Source organism: Amphibalanus amphitrite, unplaced genomic scaffold, assembly GCF_019059575.1.
Source record: "Amphibalanus amphitrite isolate SeventyFive unplaced genomic scaffold, NRLGWU_Aamphi_draft 000355F_arrow, whole genome shotgun sequence".
NCBI classification, from domain to species: Eukaryota; Metazoa; Arthropoda; class Thecostraca; order Balanomorpha; family Balanidae; genus Amphibalanus; species Amphibalanus amphitrite.
Genome location: NW_024881849.1, coordinates 424,456 through 443,968, shown reverse-complemented (window position 1 = coordinate 443,968; position 19,513 = coordinate 424,456). Strand labels below are relative to the sequence as shown.

At 47.4% G+C, this 19,513-nt stretch overlaps 1 protein-coding gene across 5 annotated transcripts in view; it reads left to right on the top strand.

Moving 5' to 3' along the window:
• LOC122389344 (histone-lysine N-methyltransferase PRDM9-like) overlaps positions 1 to 19,513 on the top strand; it is a 75,390-nt gene that overhangs the window by 28,179 nt on the left and 27,698 nt on the right. Inside the window, exon 11 of one of the 5 annotated variants that reach the window (XM_043381262.1) lies at positions 6,119 to 7,245. The exons of 3 other annotated variants lie outside the window; for them this stretch is intronic. In XM_043381262.1, coding sequence (XP_043237197.1) covers positions 6,119 to 7,140 — 1,022 coding nt within the window. In that variant the 3' untranslated portion in view covers positions 7,141 to 7,245. Of the gene's footprint in view, positions 1 to 1,361; positions 2,668 to 6,118; positions 7,246 to 19,513 lie in introns of those variants that run through there. One more of the 5 variants, XM_043381263.1, reaches the window with a different exon arrangement.

The window sequence follows — 19,513 nt, the reverse complement described above, 5'->3', positions numbered from 1 at the left end:
TACCGGTCCTCGGTACTTTCAATTAAAACCTCGGTGACACAATTAAATTTTCCCAGCCCCGGGCAGGAATGTATTGACCTTACCTGACCGTTATTAAAATTCCGATATATACATTTTGCACATAAATTGTTGCTGTCATCAATTGCAGAAAGTTTCAATGCGATCGATCACTCTGTAGCTATGACAGGCATTGAGGCTTCAAAGGAGTAAGGTCACTTGGCGTGACCCGATGACCTGACCTCGAGTGACCTCTAGAGCTCCTCGTCGAGAGCAGTTCTAACGTGCCGACCGTCAACAGCGTCAAACATCCGGCCAATATCCGTGTGGTGCATGTTTAGCTGCCGCGCGATGTTTCAATAGCACGTGGTGTTACAGAAAACCACTATCAACGACGAGCACTTGCCGGAGCAACATCGCGGCCAACGAATGGTTGGAGGCGCTCAAACGGACGGCACAGGAGGGTTCGGCTTCTGAAAGCGCACTGATGTCTGGTTCAAGTCACGCTGTCTTCATGCGGGGCGGCGCGCCACCTCAAAGTCCCTAGAAAATGAAAAGTGATGCTGAGGGAGCCTCTTACCTTTCTGGGCTGACGGGCTATGACTTGGAAATAGCCCCGATCCCATTCCCATCGAAAACTTATAAGCACTGCTGCCCAACAGGAGGTGAATCAGGAGACACCGTCACCAGCACCGCCCAACTGTAGCACAGGTCAAGACGGCGTCGGTCGACATCAAACCCAGTGTGCTGGAGAACCCAGTGGTTGAAAGGCTCCAGGGCACTCGAAACTGTCTTATGAGGTGTGGCTCAATCGTCATTTACAAGGAAAGCCATCAGATTGTTTGGCTTTTCAATTCCAGCGGGAAGAAAGATGTCCGGATAATTTCGTTACAACCTGTGCAGCTGAGATAATAAGTGCGATCGTATAAGGGCGCAAGTTATTATCCATCCGTATTAGTTCATGTCTTTTTGAATTGCAAAAAACTGTGGGTCTTGCACCACCCATGCGTTTGTGGACGTTTGATTTTCATCTGTGTCAGCCAACCGATCTTGTCCATTACTTGTCTATTGCCGTCGCAAGGTTACCGGCTGGTGACCGCACAATCCACCACCGCTCCTCGACCTCTCCCTTCGTCGTGACCGCATGTCAGGCATCGACCACCGCGCTGAGTGGCTACTGGCTCTCGAATTTCTCCGGCCAGCCCCAAATGGGACAACTGGGCCCTAATCCTACTTCACTGGCACTAAGGGAGCGATGCATGTCCTTCACTGTTAATTTTGAATGCAATCATTTTACCCTGATGTTGTACATAGCTGGCCAGAAACATTTTCGATTTCTCTCAATCTCTAAATGTGTTTTACAGGTATTGGCTTTACACTTCGGTGTCCCCACTGCGACTTCCGATGTCTGGGACAACATTATCTGGACGGACACGTGAAGACAAGTCACGGTCATAAAGACAGAAACGGCAGGTTCAAGTGCGAGTGGTGTCAATACTCGACCGACAGGTCCGACTGTATGAAAAAACACCGCAGAACTCACACAGGGGAGCGGCCATACGGCTGCTCCATTTGCAAGGCACGATTCTCTGAGCGGTCAAACCTCATCACACACATGCGAACCCACACGGGAGTGCGGCCGTACGTCTGCTCTATCTGCACGGCACGGTTCACAAATCGAACACACCTCACCAGACACATGCGGACTCACACGGGGGAGCGGCCATACGGCTGCTCTATCTGCACGGCACGATTCACTCAACGGTCACACCTCACCGGACACATGCGTAACCACACGGGGGAGCAGCCGTACTGCTGCTCCATCTGCACGGCACGGTTCACTAAACGGTCAAACCTCAACAACCACATGCGGACCCACACTGGGGAGCGGCCATACAGCTGCTCTATCTGCAAGGCACGGTTCACTCAACGGGCACATCTCACCAAACACATGCGGACCCACACGGGGGAGCGGCCGTACGACTGCTCACACTGCCAGGCCCGGTTCACTCAACGGGCACATCTCACCGGACACATGCGTACCCATGCGAAGTGCAACCGCACTGCTGCCACTTCTGTCTAGCGGTTCGGCAGTTTGAGGCAAAAGTCGACAAAAGTCAGTTTTAAGTGGTACACAGTTATGAGAATGACACAGGTTTGAGTGATGCGGTAAATGTTTTGATTGGCGAAATTCAATGGTGAGAAATGTCAACAAGTTCATGGCCGGCCGCCGTTGTGCGTTTGATATTAGCGTTGTATTAGCGAAACACAGTGCTGAGGCTTCACGACAAGTGCAGACCAGCCCCCGTTGTACGTTAGTTATTCGTGTTATAGCTGTGATGCTCGTTTGTGAGCTTCGTGGCTACCCGTCTCATATCTGGTTTGTTTGTTCTTATCCATTGTGATTCAGTGGTTGTGTTTTACACTAGCCGCCTTAACCCGCGCCCCACGGGGGGGGGGGAGGGGGCCGGGGCTATGCATAGCTCTCCTCCCGTTTTTCTGCAATAACTTCCAAACCGCTTGACGTATCGACGCCAAACTTTCAGTACCTTCGGCTGCATCAATTTGACACCTTGTGTCGAAAAAATGAACTTCGTAGTTCGTAGCTACTATAGGTCGGCCGGAAATGACGTCAGAGTGACGTCATGTTCGGCCGATTTCGACGCAAAACATTAAACCACGGCAATCGCTCCCAAGAGCTCAGTTTTTAAGCTAGATCCAATTTCTTTGCATGAAAGGACTCAGAATAGACTGCGCTATCAAACTGCTATCTCGGATTTTCAAAATTTTAAAAATTCCGAAAATTTTATATGATAAATTCAAAATTTATGTTTCTATATTTTTTCAAAAAGTTTTCGATTTTTCGAAGCAAAAAAAAAACGGAACATATGTGATAGAACACATGCTTTTGGCTAACTCTAGCAAGTTTTAGCTAATTATCTTCAAAAATGGCCAAGTGATGCGCATTATTGCAAAAAAAAATCACAAATATTAATTTTTCAAATCAATTTTTCAGTACGTATTTGACATCGTGCACCACAGTGGCGGATCCAGGGGGGGGGGCTGCGGGGGCTGGCAGCCCCCACCCAAGGAAAACTGGCGCCACTGCGCCGAAGGCGCAGTGGCGCCAATTTTCAATTCGCAACTCATCGGAGTGCCGCATACTAGGACTAGGATGCAAAAATCAGTCGAATAACGTCGTTTCAGTACGCTCCGCACCGATATTTCCAATCGTGTGGTGTCACTGTACATACTGATCCTGGGCGCCTCTTGTCAGGGCCACTGGGCGCCATTATTTCAGCGCCAATACGATGCGACTATGGCGCCCATCCGGGGCGTGGCGCCCAATTATGACCTGCAGCCCCTCCCCAGTGAAAATCCTGGATCCGCCACTGGTGCACCAATATAAATAGCACCATCGTGTTCCTGAGCTCAAACTGCATCCAATAGACACCTTTTTTGTTGAAAAATTTTAACTTCAAAATTTGACCTTTTTTGACCTGAAAGTGACCTGACCTAAGCTAATTTCGACTCAAAATGACCTCGAATAACACAGACGACATCAAATTCGAAATCTATGGCCTAAATGGACCATTAAACATGTGTCACGTGACCGACGTATGATAAAATATTTCCGTGACCTGTGATGACCTGACCCTGACCTGAAAATCAAAGTACAAGTTTGGTACCCTCAGGATATCTAGAGCATCTGTTCAGTGTTCACGAGTGTGTAAACCAAAAATGAGCCTGATATGACTTGTAAGGCGGCGGCCAGAGCCCAAAATGTGAAGAAGCAAAAATGCTAATAATTTTTTACTTTGACCTGACCTGTGACGTCATCAGTGACTTCTAGGTGAATAAAATTAGGTTTCATTCGACAGTTTTTTCCGGAGCTATCAGACGCCGTTTGAATTTTGACGATCGGCCCAGTAGTTTCGGAGTTAGGAGGGGGCTATGGAGAGCCCCCCCCCACCCCCCAGTAGGGCGTGTTATACGGAGACCCCAGTGGGGCGCGGGTTAACATAGGAGGTAAGGACTGTCGCTGCTGTTTGTTAACACTACAATTTGTGTGAGGAATATCTGGTAATTTTGAGATAATGCTTCTTTTTTGGCTTCGGCTCCCTCTCGTATTCGCAGTATTTCGTATTATCTGCGCACTTTTGTGGACAAGTAGCGTATGTCGTATGTCAAAGTAGCGTATGTCAAACGTATGTCGGCATGTCGTCCAGCTGCTACAGGTCTCTATTCATCCTGTATAAACGCAGCCCTTATTAGATATGTGCTGTTTGTTTATAGGCGTGACTGGATGTTTCTGGTCTTGCAGCCTTCGGCGGACTACGTGCCGCTAAAGGGTGAAATAAAAGTAGTATTGCTAGATAAAAAAATGTACCTACTGACTTACTGAGTTTTCATCTGGACATATGTGTATGGATCAATACCTACCCACTACTGTGCCGCAGTGTTTTGTTTATGTACATTTTCAAGTTCAAATTCGGCCATTGCCATGGCCGAATGAACGCGTATTAGGTAATAAAGAAAATGATCGCTACTACCCTTTCCATCATGTATGTATGTAGGTATTTCAAGTGACCATCCCACCTTAACATTAGTTTTGAGTTGAGATAGCCAAAATGGGGTCCCTGGCCTGCACTTACCTACTGGTTCAAGCATTCACAACATCGATAAATGCCTCAAATCGAAAATATCTTATTTCAAAGTTGCAGCACTTTGGATTCAAAGGGACAAATGGGTTAGAATGCCCCCTCTGAATGTGTGACGTCAGCGAAAATCAAACGATTTTAAATCTTTTACTAAAACGTTTGGTAGCACGCGGTGGTATATACTGCTTTGCCCGCAATAAGTGACGCACTTTCAAATAAAGTCGCTAGGAACAACGGAGATCCCAAAAAGTAAACAAATGTAAAAGTCTAATATCTTGAAAACCGGTGAATATTTTTTTCGGTGAACGTTGGTAAATATTCGTTTTTGCTCTTTCTGAACCGAGCGACATCACCTTCATGCCATTCATTAACTTTTTGAAGGTGGGAGGGCCCCTTTGACCTAGTCCGTGGTGTAAAATACGAGAAGTGAAGGCATCTACTCCAACCAAACAGACATTGCTCAGATAAATAACTGATTGCGTTTTATCGGCTCTTGGTGGCTAACATTTTAAAAAAATATATTCCTTGGCGTTGGTAAACAGGCCTTTTTCATAGATAAGTTGGCTCTAAGTCCTATCTTAGTGCGAGTTGGTAAATGTCAAGGGAGCTTTGCATTCCTTAACCCACGAGCCGCTGGGGGGGGGCATAAAGTTGCCCCCCTTTACGTTTTGTGACATATCTCCGAAACCTGATGAGCTACGAACGTGAAACTTGGCATAGCTTCAAATGAATACCTAGGCAATGTTTGAGGAAAGTTTGGTGGTTGTAGCACCTAAGATGACGTCACAGTGACGTCATAAAGTTTTGCTGTTTTCCGATATGGACCGTTTCTGATGACGCTGAGCATGAAACTCAACTGTAATTGAACTAGACAGCACCGGCTGTCATCCTAAAACATCTAACTACACTTCCATCTAGTTTCTGACCAAAAATCGGTCCTTTATATTCGGTCCCATATATCTGATGTATCGTAAGGAATATGAGAGTCGCAAATCTATAATTTCACTTATGACGTCACTGTGACGTCATCTCAGATGGGATCAACACCAAATTTGGGCACAACCTCGGCTAGGTATTCAGGAAGATGTGTGCAAAGTTTCGCTTCTCTATCTCTTCGCGTTGCGACGATATCGTCGCAGAAGTAAAGAGAGGCAACTATATGCCCCCCCCCCCCCCAGCGGCCGGCGGGTGGCGCGGAGGCCCAGCGGCCGCAGGGTTAAGAGCTCAACGTTCTCTTTCTGATGGCTGTATTTCGAACGATGAACGGATCAACTCATGGGCGCTGATGGCTTGTCTCGTCAACATAGCCGCTCACCGCCCACGGCACTCATCAAGGTGATCTGGAAACGCGACCCGTTGCGTGGGTCATCTCTGGGCGTCGGTTTTGTTCCGGTGTGTGTGCTACCTGCTTTGTCACGGAACTTGGTTAATGGTATTTCTTCTTTCTGTGTATTCTTCAGGTATCAGTGGCTCGGTCCAATGTCCCCACTGCGGCTTCAGATGTGTGGGACAACATTATCTGGACAGACACGTGAAGAAAAGTCACAGTCGCATCGGGAAGAACGGGAGATTCAAGTGCGAGTGGTGTCAATACTCGACCGACAGGTCCGACCGTATGAAAAACCACCGCAGAACTCACACAGGGGAACGGCCATACGGCTGCTCCATTTGCAAGGCACGGTTCTCTAGGCGGTCAGGTCTCACCGATCACATGCGGACCCACACTGGGGAGCGGCCATACGGCTGCTCTATCTGTACGGCCCGGTTCACAGGACGGTCCAACCTCACCACACACGTGCGAACCCACACTGGGGAACGGCCATACGGCTGCTCTATCTGTACGGCACGGTTCACTGAGCGGTCAAACCTCAACAGACACATGCGGACTCACACGGGGGAGCGGCCGTACTGCTGCTCCACCTGCACGGCCCGGTTCGCTGAACAGTCACACCTCACCGAACACATGCGGACTCACACTGGGGAGCGGCCGCACAGCTGCTCTATCTGCATGGCACGGTTCACTCGATGGTCATACCTCACCGAACACATGCTGACTCACACTGGGGTGCAGCCGCACGGCTGCTCCATCTGTACGGCACGGTTCACTCGACGGTCAACTCTCAACACCCACATGCGGACCCACACTGGGGAGCGGCCGCACGGCTGCTCACACTGCCAGGCCCGGTTCGCTGAACGGGGAAATCTCATCAAACACGTGCGTTCCCACACAGGGGAGCGGCCGTACGGCTGCTCACACTGCCAGGCCCGGTTCGCTCAACGGGCGCACCTCACTGAACACGTGCGGATCCACACTGGGGAGAGGCCCTTCGGCTGCTCCATCTGCCCGGCACGGTTCTCTCAACGGTCAAGCCTCAACAAACATATGCGTACACACACGGGGGAGCGGCCGTACAGTTGCTCCCGGTGTCAGGCCCGGTTCGCTGAACGGGGAAATCTCATCAAACACATGCGTACCCATTAAATATGTCAATGGGATAGACTTTCTGGTGTACCGACACGAACTTGGTATTTGTTGTTTCAAACCTAATGTTTTTGGTATTTTGTTGGTATTATAAATCTTCGCTAATGTATAAGAGGCTGTGAATTTGGTAAAAGGTCGGCATTTTCCTGCTATTCCCAAGTTGGTTTAGTTTCGGTATTTTCCTATGGTTTTGGTTGGTATTTACCATTTGGTTTGGTATCGGTATCCTGATTTTCTGTAATTGACATCACTAGTACCCATACAAGGAAGCGGTCATACGACTGCTTCATCTGCACGGTACGCTTCGCTGAACGGGGACACCTCAAGGCACACATGCGGACCCACACTGGGGAGCGGCCGTACGGCTATGCTCGGCGCAAGAAGGTAGGATGTCCCTTAGTTGGACCACTCAAAGTCACGGGGACGATCCTTACCGACGACCCTGCTTTAATGGCCGAAACATTTGCCTCGTGTTTTGAGTCGGTATATTTGACGCACGACTCCCAAACGATCGTTGCCCCCCACCAGATGTCACAGAGCCGGATGGATCCTATCCGTTTACATATTCGTGACGTCCTCGACGTCCTTCAAGCACTGGATCCCAATTCGGCTGCAGGTCCAGATGAACTACACCCAGCTCTCCTTAAATGGTGTTCTGAGTCCATGGCCTAACCTCTATATAAGATATTCTGCCTCTCACTCCATAGTGGCCACCTGCCCTTGAAGTGGAAAACTTCTACTGTTGTGCCCATCTTTAAGAAGGGTTCTCGATACAATGCATTAACCCGCGCCCTGCTGGGGGTCCTGGATTTCCACGCCCTGCTGGGGGGGGGGGGGTGTTTGAACACCCCCCCTTGTAACTCGGCTCCTGGGCCACGTAGCGATACGCGGAAGGCGGCGTTCGAAAGAGCGTAAAAAATAATGACGAAATCACTTCGGTCAATTTTTTGGTCAGGTCAAAGGTCAGGTCACCAGAGGTCATTGAAGGCAAAATTTCGCCGATTTCCAGGTCGAATGTCGAAAATTTCCAAGAAGCCAACGCATAACTCGGGAACCAATAGAGCTACAGCGCCGCGGAAAAGCGCATTCGATAGCCCCATTAACGCCCTTTCTGAGTAATTCTCTCAGATTTGACCTAACGTCAACGGTTTTGCCTGCAGGGGGCAAAAACTGCAAAAATAGCCGATTTTTTCGGAAACAGTTTTTCTGCAATAACTTTTGACCCAAGCCCTGTACGAACTTACTTTTACCGGCATCGTGTTCCTCTCGTCAAGACGCATCGAATGAACTATAACTTGACCTTGAAAGGTCAACTTGAAAATTTGACCTCAGGTCAAGGTCATGACCTGCCCGGGAAGGGTCATGTTGCATATCAGTCGATCCGTATCGTCGAGCTGAACACATCTAAGGCGTTTTCATCGCTCTAGCATGCCTCTATCAAAAGTTATTTGCGAAAAACTGTTAGATACCATTCGTGACCTAAGATGACCTCAGGGCATAAACAAGGGTCACGGACACCATTTTCAAGTTCAGTGTGTCTAAACCACTTGTAATTCGGTGTTTGGGAGTGTTTATAATGTCTTTCATCCAAAAGAGGCGCATTTCAATTTTCTCCCATTGGCTTATAATGGGGAGGTCGCAAAATTGACCTGACCTTAGGTCATCGATATCAAAATTCTGAGATATACATTTTGTACATGCTATTGCTCTTAGCAATCGCTGAAAGTTTCAAAGCGATCGGTCACTCGGTGTAGCTATGACAGACATTGAAAGTTTTTATGAGGTGAGGTCACTTCAAGTGACCTGGTGACCTGACCTTGAATGACCTTGGTCTGAAATTTTCACAACATGTGTAGAATTGATGTATGATAAGGTGTACCAAAAACGGCGGCGCTCCGCGCCGCCGTTTTTGAGATATTCGCGAAAAACCACAAGGGGGGTGTTCAAACACCCCCCCCCCCAGCAGGGCGCGGGTTAAATTACAGGCCCATAAGCCTCACATCTGTCCCTTGTAAGTGCCTGGAGCGTATTATTGTAAATCACCTGAATTCCTACCTTGATGACCAAAACATGTTATCTGATCCCATAGCCGGATTACAGAAAGTTTTTAACTTCTCAGCCAGAGTTATCTCCGGGCGGCGAAAATTTGATCATGTTTCTGATGTGCTAGACGAACTTGCATGGCTGCGTGTACCCGAGTTTTTAGCGCATGTGGACATGTCACTGATGCATGGCATTCTTAAGTCGGGGAAGCCTGATGTACTGCGTTCTTATATGTCCTATAACCATGAGCACGTGTGTCGAGACACCAGACAGTCGCACCTTTTAGCCGTATGTCGTGCGAAAAACAGCCATGGCAAACGTCGATTTGTGCACCGAGCCGCCTCCCTGTACAATCGAATGGCGCTGCAAAACGGCTTGGCTGGTCTGAGTGTAGCAACGTTTAAGGCCAAGATGAAGGACTTACTGCGCCAGAGTAACGCAGTCGGGTAGGTCTATGCCGTGATAGTGTACTTTGTCACTGCTATGCCGTCATTGTACCTCTCAATTGATCTGGTTTGTGTATGTGTGTTTTTTTCATACCTATGCATATTGTCATGACGATGATCGGAGAATAGCCCTATTTTAGCGGAACGATCTGATGAAGTGCAATAAATAAATAAATAAATAAATGATCATCAGTTTGGCTTCCGGGCGGGAAGATCGACAACAGACCAGCTCCTTCTTGTGTATGATGAAATCACTAAGTGGGTTGATGATGGCAGCATCGTGGACCTCATTTTGTTTGATTTCTCAAAGGCTTTAGATACAGTTTTCCCATCCCATCCTTTTGTCAAAACTCGCATGCCTAGGAATTGAAGCATCCTTGCTATCCTGGATAGAGAACTTTCTTGTCAACAGAACCATGCATGTCTCTGTGAAAGGTAATGTTAGCAGCTCTCGCATTGTCAAAAATGGAGTCCCCCAGGGTTCTGTCTTGGGTCCCATCCTTTTTCTCATTTATATCAACCATATTGCCTCAAGACTCACCTGTCAATATAAAATTTTTGCAGACGACTTAAAAATATACATGAGACTTAACCATGCCTCGATAGACAGTTACACCCATGGTAGGGACCTCTGTCAAACGGACATCACCATGTTGCGGAGCACAGCCAGTTCATGGGGTCTAACGCTGAACCATGATAAGTGCGCAGTCATCAGGTTCGCCAGAAAGTCTTGCACAGCCTTGCGTCCCCGATACTACATAGGACCGGCGGAAATTCCTGTGGTAGACTCCCATCCCGACCTGGGCGTTCTAATTGACTCAAGCCTGAAATTCCGCCACCACGTCTCTGCCACTGCACACAAAGCAGGTGGTTTAGCCCAAAGCCTTCTGAAAGCCACAGTGTGCCGTTCCGCTGACTTTATGATGTCGCTGTTCTGTTCGCATGTGCGCCCCATCATGGAGTACTGTTCTTGTGTGTGGTTTACTGGGTATGCCATGGACTTGCGCGTCTTGGAGTCAGTCCAGCGCCGGTGGACTAAGCGTGTAACTGGCATGTCTGGCCTGGACTATCGCGCACGGCTACGTGTGTTGAACCAGTACTCAGTCCAAGGTAAGCTGCTGCGTGGTGACATGATCCAATGTTGGAAACTGTTCCATGGCAAATGCTCCATTGCACCCACAGATTTGTTCACCATGGCGCCACAGTCAGGAACTAGAGGCCATAGATACAAAGTCAGTCATGTGCGCGCATCAACAGGTGTACGCCAGAGAGCGTTTGCTCCGCGCTGTGTGAGTCAATGGAATGCTCTTCCCGACGAGGCTGTATCGGAAAATAATCTACATACATTCAAGCAAAAACTTGCTGATGCGCTAGGTGAATCGCTGTGTAAGTACCCAATGTAGAGAAGTTTCATTGATTGTATCATGAAGACGCACATATCCACAAGCCGATCAGTCGCCTGATGGCGGATCCGGCAAGTGGCGCGTCTTATCTATGAGGGTTCCTCATCCATACTCCCAATGTTTCCTGTACATTTTCCTCACCGCAGAGACACGGGGAACCCCAACAGGTGAGTGAACAGCAGACATGTGCTTGGATCCGGAAAAATGGATCTGAGATCCGATCCCATGGATCCCGATCCGAGATCCATTCAGATCATAGATCCAACCCCTCAATTTTGTCGAGAGATCTACTGGGATCATAGATCTGACCCTTCAATTTTGTCGCTAGATCCACTCGGATCATAGATCTGGCTCCCCAATTTTGTCGTGAGATCCATTGGGATCATAGCTCATAGGTGCTCAAAATGTTAACAACTTTCTTTCATAAGAAGTTATGAGTACCAAAGTATTGTTAGAAACAAACAATCTTATACAAAGGCCATATTAGTAAAGGCATCCAGTTACATTATACAGAATACAAAATAAAGGAGGCTCATGACGGTCACAACTTGAGAGAATTGAGTGACATGAAGATTGTTCACAGTTCACATACCAACAGAAAAGTTTGCATTAACAATTAACATAGAGGTATGTCAAAGTAATGACTAATGAACAATACATAACTAGGTACCCACCACATCACAATTCATATTAGAATCTACATAATGATATTGATAAGACAATCTTGCATTAGACAACCATGAGGCTTTCCAGTTTCCAGCTACCACAATTGATTGATAAACAATAAAAGATGATACTGACACATGTGGCTTGGTTAGGTAAAGGTATTTCAATCTATAGAAAGAAATATTTGATAAAATAAACTGAGATATAAACAAAAGTATGAAAATATTCAACAGCCTGCGGAAGCGATGGGAAAAGCGAAATATCAATTGTAATGGCCTTGGATATTTACCGTAAAATGATTATTCAGTATCTAAATAGAACTCGTGACGTCATTTCAAATAACAAATGAGCTAGGCGTTCTACCTTAGAGTATAATGAAAATAAATAAAAAATCAAACTGAAAATTCAAAAGTCTGGAGTTTTTTTAAAGGAATGTTCATTTTTTCTGCCTCACATTATTTTACGATACGATTGCTTGTGAATATCATCTTTGTAGCGTTGAATTTAATGACGTAAACGTAAGCTGAAACGGTTTTACATGACCTTGAGCGGTGTGCGCCTTGCATCTTTATTTTATTCACTTTTCAAAAGAATAACAATATCTTACGTCATTAGTTTGAAGGGCCTATTACGGGGAATCTTTTGGAATCATTACGGTTTTGGTCAAATTAAGATTTTTCATTGGTCAAACGACAATGACGTAATAAAACCATGTTACCAAAACGTGAGCTGTGAATTTCGTTTGTCTTTTTTTTGGAGGCTCTCTCATAACAAAAGCACAGCATGGCACCACACGTGTGGCACGATGCCAAAAGTAGGTAATCTGAAGAAGTTGATGCCATTTTTGAACTTGTAATTTTATTAGGAAAGTATTAGAGGTTGGTTGCTATTCTTAATCGAAATTGTGTTGCACATAGGGGAAAGTGGGGTAAGACGGTCAGGGTAGGTAAGACGGGCACCCCTTCTGCAGACCAAACCAATAGCGCTACGAGCGAGAAAAATTAGGACCAGAATTGTCTTTCCCACTACACACCACCATTGAAGTTTGGTGATTTTGTGTTCAGTCGATAATCTTTTATTTTGATTTCTTTAAAACACTAATTTCATTGAAAACATCCATAATGTATTGTGCAAGTTTTTGTGTGCAGCACTATACAGCTAAAAACTCGCAATCACTTGTGGTACACTCATATGCCACCAGTGTTCATTTACCGCGGATTTGCTTTGTCTGCATCAAATTGTCCACAGAGAAAAATTGTGCTGAACTTCTTACATTGAGTTAGGGGTAAGACGGGCAACTATGAATCCAATGGGTCTGTAATGGTGAAAATATTTTTGTTGCTGTAGGAAAAAAAGAAGCATTTCTTATAAGAATATCTTCGATTCCGATACTCACAGACATGTTAGCAATATTCCTTCGGCACAGTTTATTCTCGAATGATGAATGTGAAAAACGGTTCTACATGACTTCTGATCTAGGGCCTATATACGAGCATACGCCTTCTGCACAAATCTTGTATACTGCCATTTCCGAGGCACTTGAGACCAACGAGCGACTGTATCAATGCAGCTAATTTCGGGCATTTGTTGCGAGCTGTACTGGTCGGTGAAAGAAGCTGGCCGTCTTGCCCTACCCATGTGACCGTCTTACCCCATGGGGTGGGGTAAGACGGGTTTTTGCAAGGTTTTGCAAAAATAGCTGCAGTTTATTTGTTGAATCAGGTCTAAGTCTCATCTTCTGGCAAATGGAAGTAAAATGTCTAAAAGAGGTTTTCACTCAGTTTCCCGTTTCTATGATGTTTCTAACCGGCCGAAAAATGGCTCCAAAGTTAAGGTGTCCGTCTTACCCCACTTTCCCCTACTAATAGCTCATACGAACATTCTGGATTGGGATTTCATGCCTGGCAGAAGTGGATTGCTGGATTATTTTTAACAAAACTGACCTATTTGGCTTCCAGGTTTGATTTCCTAACATCTGTCCATAGGCGGCAGAACAGGGGGGGGGGGGGGGTGGCACCAGGGTACAGTGCCCCCCATAGATTTTGGCATTTTAACATTAGCCCTCAGGGCCTATTTTAACATGTTAACTGGGGGGGGGCAAATGCCCCCGCACTTAACAGAATTGCCCCCCTAGTCGTCGAGATTTGCCCACTATAAAAATGGGCATAAAGGAACAGGGTGACAAACATACTACGTAACTACTGTGACTTGTTTTGCAATGGATGTCAAATGAGTCAGTCTGTAAGTAATGACCAGTGGTGTATCTAAGGGTGGGTCATATGGGTCATGACCCCCCACCGTCTTGGGGCCCGGGGACACCACAGGCCTGCCAGGGGCACCACCGGCCTGTCAGGGGCACCACAGGCCTGTTGGGAGCACCATCAACCTAGCAAGAGCACCATAGGTCTGCCAGGGGCACCACAGACCTGCCAGGGGCCCACCGGCCTCGCAGGGGCACCACCTTGGGCCTGTCAGGGTACCACCACAGGCCCGCCAGGGGCACCATAGGCCTGCCAGAGGCACCATAGGCCTAGCAAGGGCGCCACGGACCTGTCAGGGGCACCAGAGGCCTAGTATGGACACCACATGCCTGGCAGGGACACCACCGGCCTCGCAGGGACTGGGACACCTTGGGCCTGTTTTTTTTCATATCTTTATTTATTTCACATCTTTACGATTCAAAACAAATAAACGACACACTAGGAAAGAAACAAACAACACACATCACCAGTCAGGCAGCGCCACAAGTAATGAGCAGTGGAGTGGCGGCAGGTGGCGCCGCTCGTCTCCAGCATGGGTCCAGATGGCGCCACGCATTGGCGGCAATGAGAAAGCCAACTTAAAGAAAACATTTAACAGCACAAAAATCCAATAATAGTACGGGTAAACAGGATGCACGTTTCTATGATGCCAGCTCATCGTCAACGGCAGCGCAGCCCGGGGCGGCGGGCAGAGTCAGACTGCCGGGAGCAGCTTCTGGCAAGGACACCCCCGGCAAACAGTTGACGATCGGGTTGAAAGCGCCGAGACTGCTGAAGCCATAATAAATGTTACGTTTAAGTTATACTATGTTGTACATGTGCGGAGTTGTGCAGCAATGATAGAGGGCACCACCCGCCCGCCACGGCCCCGCCGCCCGCGTGTCTCCCCCCATCACATCGCTCAAGGAAAGGGGAGGAAGTGAAAGCTAGGAAAAGGAAACAAATTATAAAAAAAAACTTTCTCGTTTGTGGTGTGGCCCGCCTGGCCAGGCCGGGACGATGCCGTCCACGGCCCTGGGGAGAGCTGGGGGATGCTTCCCCAGCCGGGGAGAGCTGTGGGTTACCTCCCCGGCGCTCCAGGCGGGCCATCAGCCACCGCCCGCGCCGCCCTGCGAAGACGTATCGCGGGCGGCGCCCCCTATCCACCGGCCGGGCGTGCGAGCCGTCGACTTGTAGTGCCGGCGCCCCGCACGCCCGGCCGGCCGACCGGCCCCAGTCAAAGAGGCCGGTCCCGGGACCTTGGGCCTGTTAGTGGCACCACGTGCCTGTAGGGGACACTCCAGGCTTGTCAGGAGCACCACAGTCCTGTCAGGGCCCAGGGGCACCACCGGCCTCACGTGGACACCACCGGCCTCGCAAAGGCATCATGGGCCTGTCAGGGGCACCACGGGCCTGTCGTTGGAACTTCAGGCTTGTCAGGGGCACCACAGTTCTTTCAGATGCACCGGCGGCCTAGCACCATGGCACCATGTTTGGCCGAGGTCGCGATTCGGCGTATGTCGCCTCGCATTAGCCGCGCGTTTGCAGTCTTTTCGTGGTTTCAAACGTTCAAACATGGGATATGATGTTGCTCCCATGCATTAGGGTGGGTGTCAAGATCACCGGAAGGTCAGGTCAGATCATTTACCTTTGATGACCTCGGTTCACATTTTCGAGTTTTATATGTTTCTAGGCTAGTTTTTGGAGCTGAATTCGAATTAAGCAACCATTTGACCATTTACGAAGTAGTTTTGGTGCTTTCGTAACATGTTACGAGGCTGTCAGAGGCGGTTGCCACCTACTACGAATACCCGGCAAAACCCTTACTGGTTGACCTGACCTGACCTGACCTGGCCTAAATGCATGAAGACATCATCTATGATCATAACTAACATGATATTCGTGATCAGCACCCCGAAAAAACCATAGCAGCCACTCTTTACGACGCTCTAACAGGTCCCGATTTTCCCGACTTTTGGGTCAATGACCTGACCTGGAAGGTCAACCGATGACCTAGGACCTTAAAATTGGGTATAATCGGCTTCCTTTCATCACGGGCAACACGGTCGTTTTTTCCGCGAAGCTCTAGCTCGATCAGGGGCGAAACGGCAAGGGGGAGGGTCCAACGGACCCCCCCCCCCCCCCCTATACGCTCGCTACTGGAAACACCAATACGGGCGAGGGTTAACCCGCGCCGGGCCGGGGGGTGTTTGAACACCCCCCCTTGCGGTTTTTCGCAGATATCTCAAAAACGGCGGCGCGGAGCGCCGCCGTTTTTGGCACACCTATTCGTGCATCTTTTCCGCACATGTTGTGAAAATTTCAGACCTAGGTCACCTTAGGTCAGGTCACCAGGTCACGCCAAGTGACCTCACCTCAGAAAAAATAAGAATGCTCGTCATAGCTACACCTACTGAACGATTGCCTTGAAACTTTCAGCGATTGATTAGAGCAACACTATCTATAAAATGTATATCTCGGAATTTTGATATCGGTGACCTAAGGTCAGGTCAATTTTGCGGCCTCTCCATTATAAGTCAAGGGGAGAAAATTGAAAAGAGTCTGTTTTGCACGAACGCTAATCTAGACACTCTCAAACATCGAGATGTAGGTAAAATAGACACACTGAACCAGAAAATGGCAACTGTGACCCCTCGTTATGTCCCCGAGGTCATCTCAGGTCACGGACAGAATCTAACAGTTTTTCGATGATAACTTCTGATAGAGGAGTGCTAGAGCGCTGAAAACGCCTTAGATGTGTTCGGCTTGACGCTGCGGATCGACTGATATGCAACATGAGCTTTTCCGATCAGGTCATGACCTTGACCTTAGGTCAAATTTTCAAGTTGACCTTTCAAGGTCACATTATAGTTCATTCGACGCGTCTCGACGAGAGGAACACGATGCTGGCAAAAGTAATGTCATAGCTCTTTTGAGTCAAAAGTTATTGCCGAAAAAAACGTTTTTCGTAAAAACGGCTATTTTTGGAGTTTTTGCCCTCTGGAGGCTAAACTGTTGACCTGAGGTCAAATCTGAGAACATTATTCAGAAAGGTCTGTAAAAGGGCTATCGAATGCGCTCTTTTGCGACACTGTAGCTCTATCGGTTCCCGAGATAGCCGTTGGCAGTCTCCAAAATGTTCAAATAGTCAACATTTTACCTTTGGTGACCTCTGGTGACCTGACCTTTGACCTGACCCAAAAAATGACCGAAGTGTTTTCGTCCTTATTTTTGACGTTCTTTCGATTGCCGCTTACCGCGTGTCGCTACGTGGCCCAGGAGCCGAGTTAGAAGGGGGGGGGGGGGTGTTCAAACACCCCCCCCCCGCGGCCCGGCGCGGAATCTCAGAGCACCGGCCCGGCGCGGGTTAATGGATTATTAAAGACAATTTTCCAGGTTGCCCCCCCCCCCCAGTCAAATTCCCTTAAAATAGGCTCTGTTAGCCCTACTGGCGTTGCATGGAAAGAATGGGACCGAAATGAAAATCTGCAGTGCCCTGCTGCCACTGCATCTGTTTGTACTGTTTGTTCATTGAATTAAAGTGGCTGTAGGTTGTTGATAAGATTGTCATCAGTGCTGAAATGAAAAAGTTACAATTGGTCACAAAAAGTAGCAATATGCATGTTCTTGGTTTATTTTAAATGTAGTACAAATGTTGTTTATTTAAATTCAAATTTAATGATGATACCTAATGATTACAAGTGGTCTTAACCAATAACCATGTCCACAAGTGATAATTCTCAATTGTATTGCACTGTAAGGTGTACAATTATGCAGGATAAGGGTTTCATTGGCTACATGTTGTCGTGAGATCCATACAGATCATAGGTCCTCCACAAATTTTTGCCCGCTGGATCCACAGAGATCATAGATCCGACCCCTAAATTTTGTCGAGAGATCCATTCGGATCATAGATCCAACCCCTGAATTTTGTCGAGAGATCCACTCGGATCATAGATCCAACCCCTCTATTTTGTCGAGAGATCCACTGAGATCATAGATCCAGCTCTCGGATCCAAGCACATGTCTGGTGAACAGGTGAGTGAACGGCTGCTCCATCTGCATGGCACGGTTCGCTCGACGAGGAAGTCTCATCAAACACATGCGGACTCACACGGGGGAGCGGCCGTACGACTGCTCACACTGCCAGGCCCGTTTCACTCAACGGGCACATCTCACCAAACACATGCGTACCCATGCGAAGTGCAACCGCACTGCTGCCACTTCTGTCTAACGGTTCGGCAGTTTGACTCACAAAAGTCGGTTTTAAGTGGTACACAGTTTTGAGAATTAAACAGGTTTGATGTGGTAAATGCTTTGATTAGCGAAATGCAATGCTGCAACGTGTTGACAAATGCATGGCCGGCCGCCGTTGTACGTTAGTTATTGGTGTTATAGCTGTGATTCTCGTTTGTGAGCTTCGGGGCTACCCATGTCATATCTGGTGTTTGTTCTAATCCAGTGTGATTCAGTGGTTGTGTTTTAAACAAGCCGCCTTAACCCGCGCCCCACTGGGGGGGGGGGGGGGGGCTATACATAGCCCTCCTCCCGTTTTTCTGCAATAACTTCCAAACCGCTTGACGTATCGACGCCAAACTTACAGTACCTTCGGCTGCATCAATTTGACACCTTGTGTCAAAATATGAACTTCGTAGCTACCATAGGTCGGCAGGAAATGACGTCAGAGTGATGTCATGTTCGGCCGATTTCGACGCAAAACATTGAAGCACGGCAATCGCTCCCACGAGCTCAGTTTTTAAGCTAGATCCAGTTTCTTTGCATGAAAGGACTCAGAATAGAATGCGCTATCAAACTGCTATTTTGGATTTTCAAAATTTCGAAAATTTCGAAAATTTCATTTGATAAAATTCAAAATTTATATTCCTATATTTTTTCAAAAAGTTTTCGATTTTTCGAGAAAAACGGAACATATATGATTGAACGCATCTTTTGACTAACTCTAGCAAGTTTTAGCTAATTATCTTCCAAACTGGCCAAGATATACGCATTATTGCAAAAAAACACATGAATTTTTCAAATCAATTTTTCAGTACGCAGTTGACATCGTGCACCAATATAAATTGCACCATCGTTTTCCTGGGCTCAAACTACATCCAATAGACACCTTTTTTGTTGAAAAATTTTAACGTCAAAATTTGACCTTTTTTGACCTGAAAGTGACCTGACTTAAGCAAATTCGACTCAAGATGACCTCGAATAACACAGACGACATCAAATTCGAAATCTATGGCCTAAATGGACCATTAAACATGTGTCACGTGACCGACGCATTATACAATATTTCCGTGACCTGTAATGACCTGACCCTGACCTGAAAATCAAAGTACAAGTTTGGTACCCTCAGGATATCTAGAGCATCTGTTCAATGTTCACGAGTGTGTAAACCAAAAATGAGCCTGATATGACTTGTAAGGCGGCGTCCAGAGCCCAAAATGTGAAGAAGCAAAAATGCTAATACCTAATTTTTACTTTGACCTGGCCTGTGACGTCATCGGCGAAGTCAATAAAATTAGGTTTCGATTGACAGTTTTTCCCGGGCTATCAGACGCCGTTT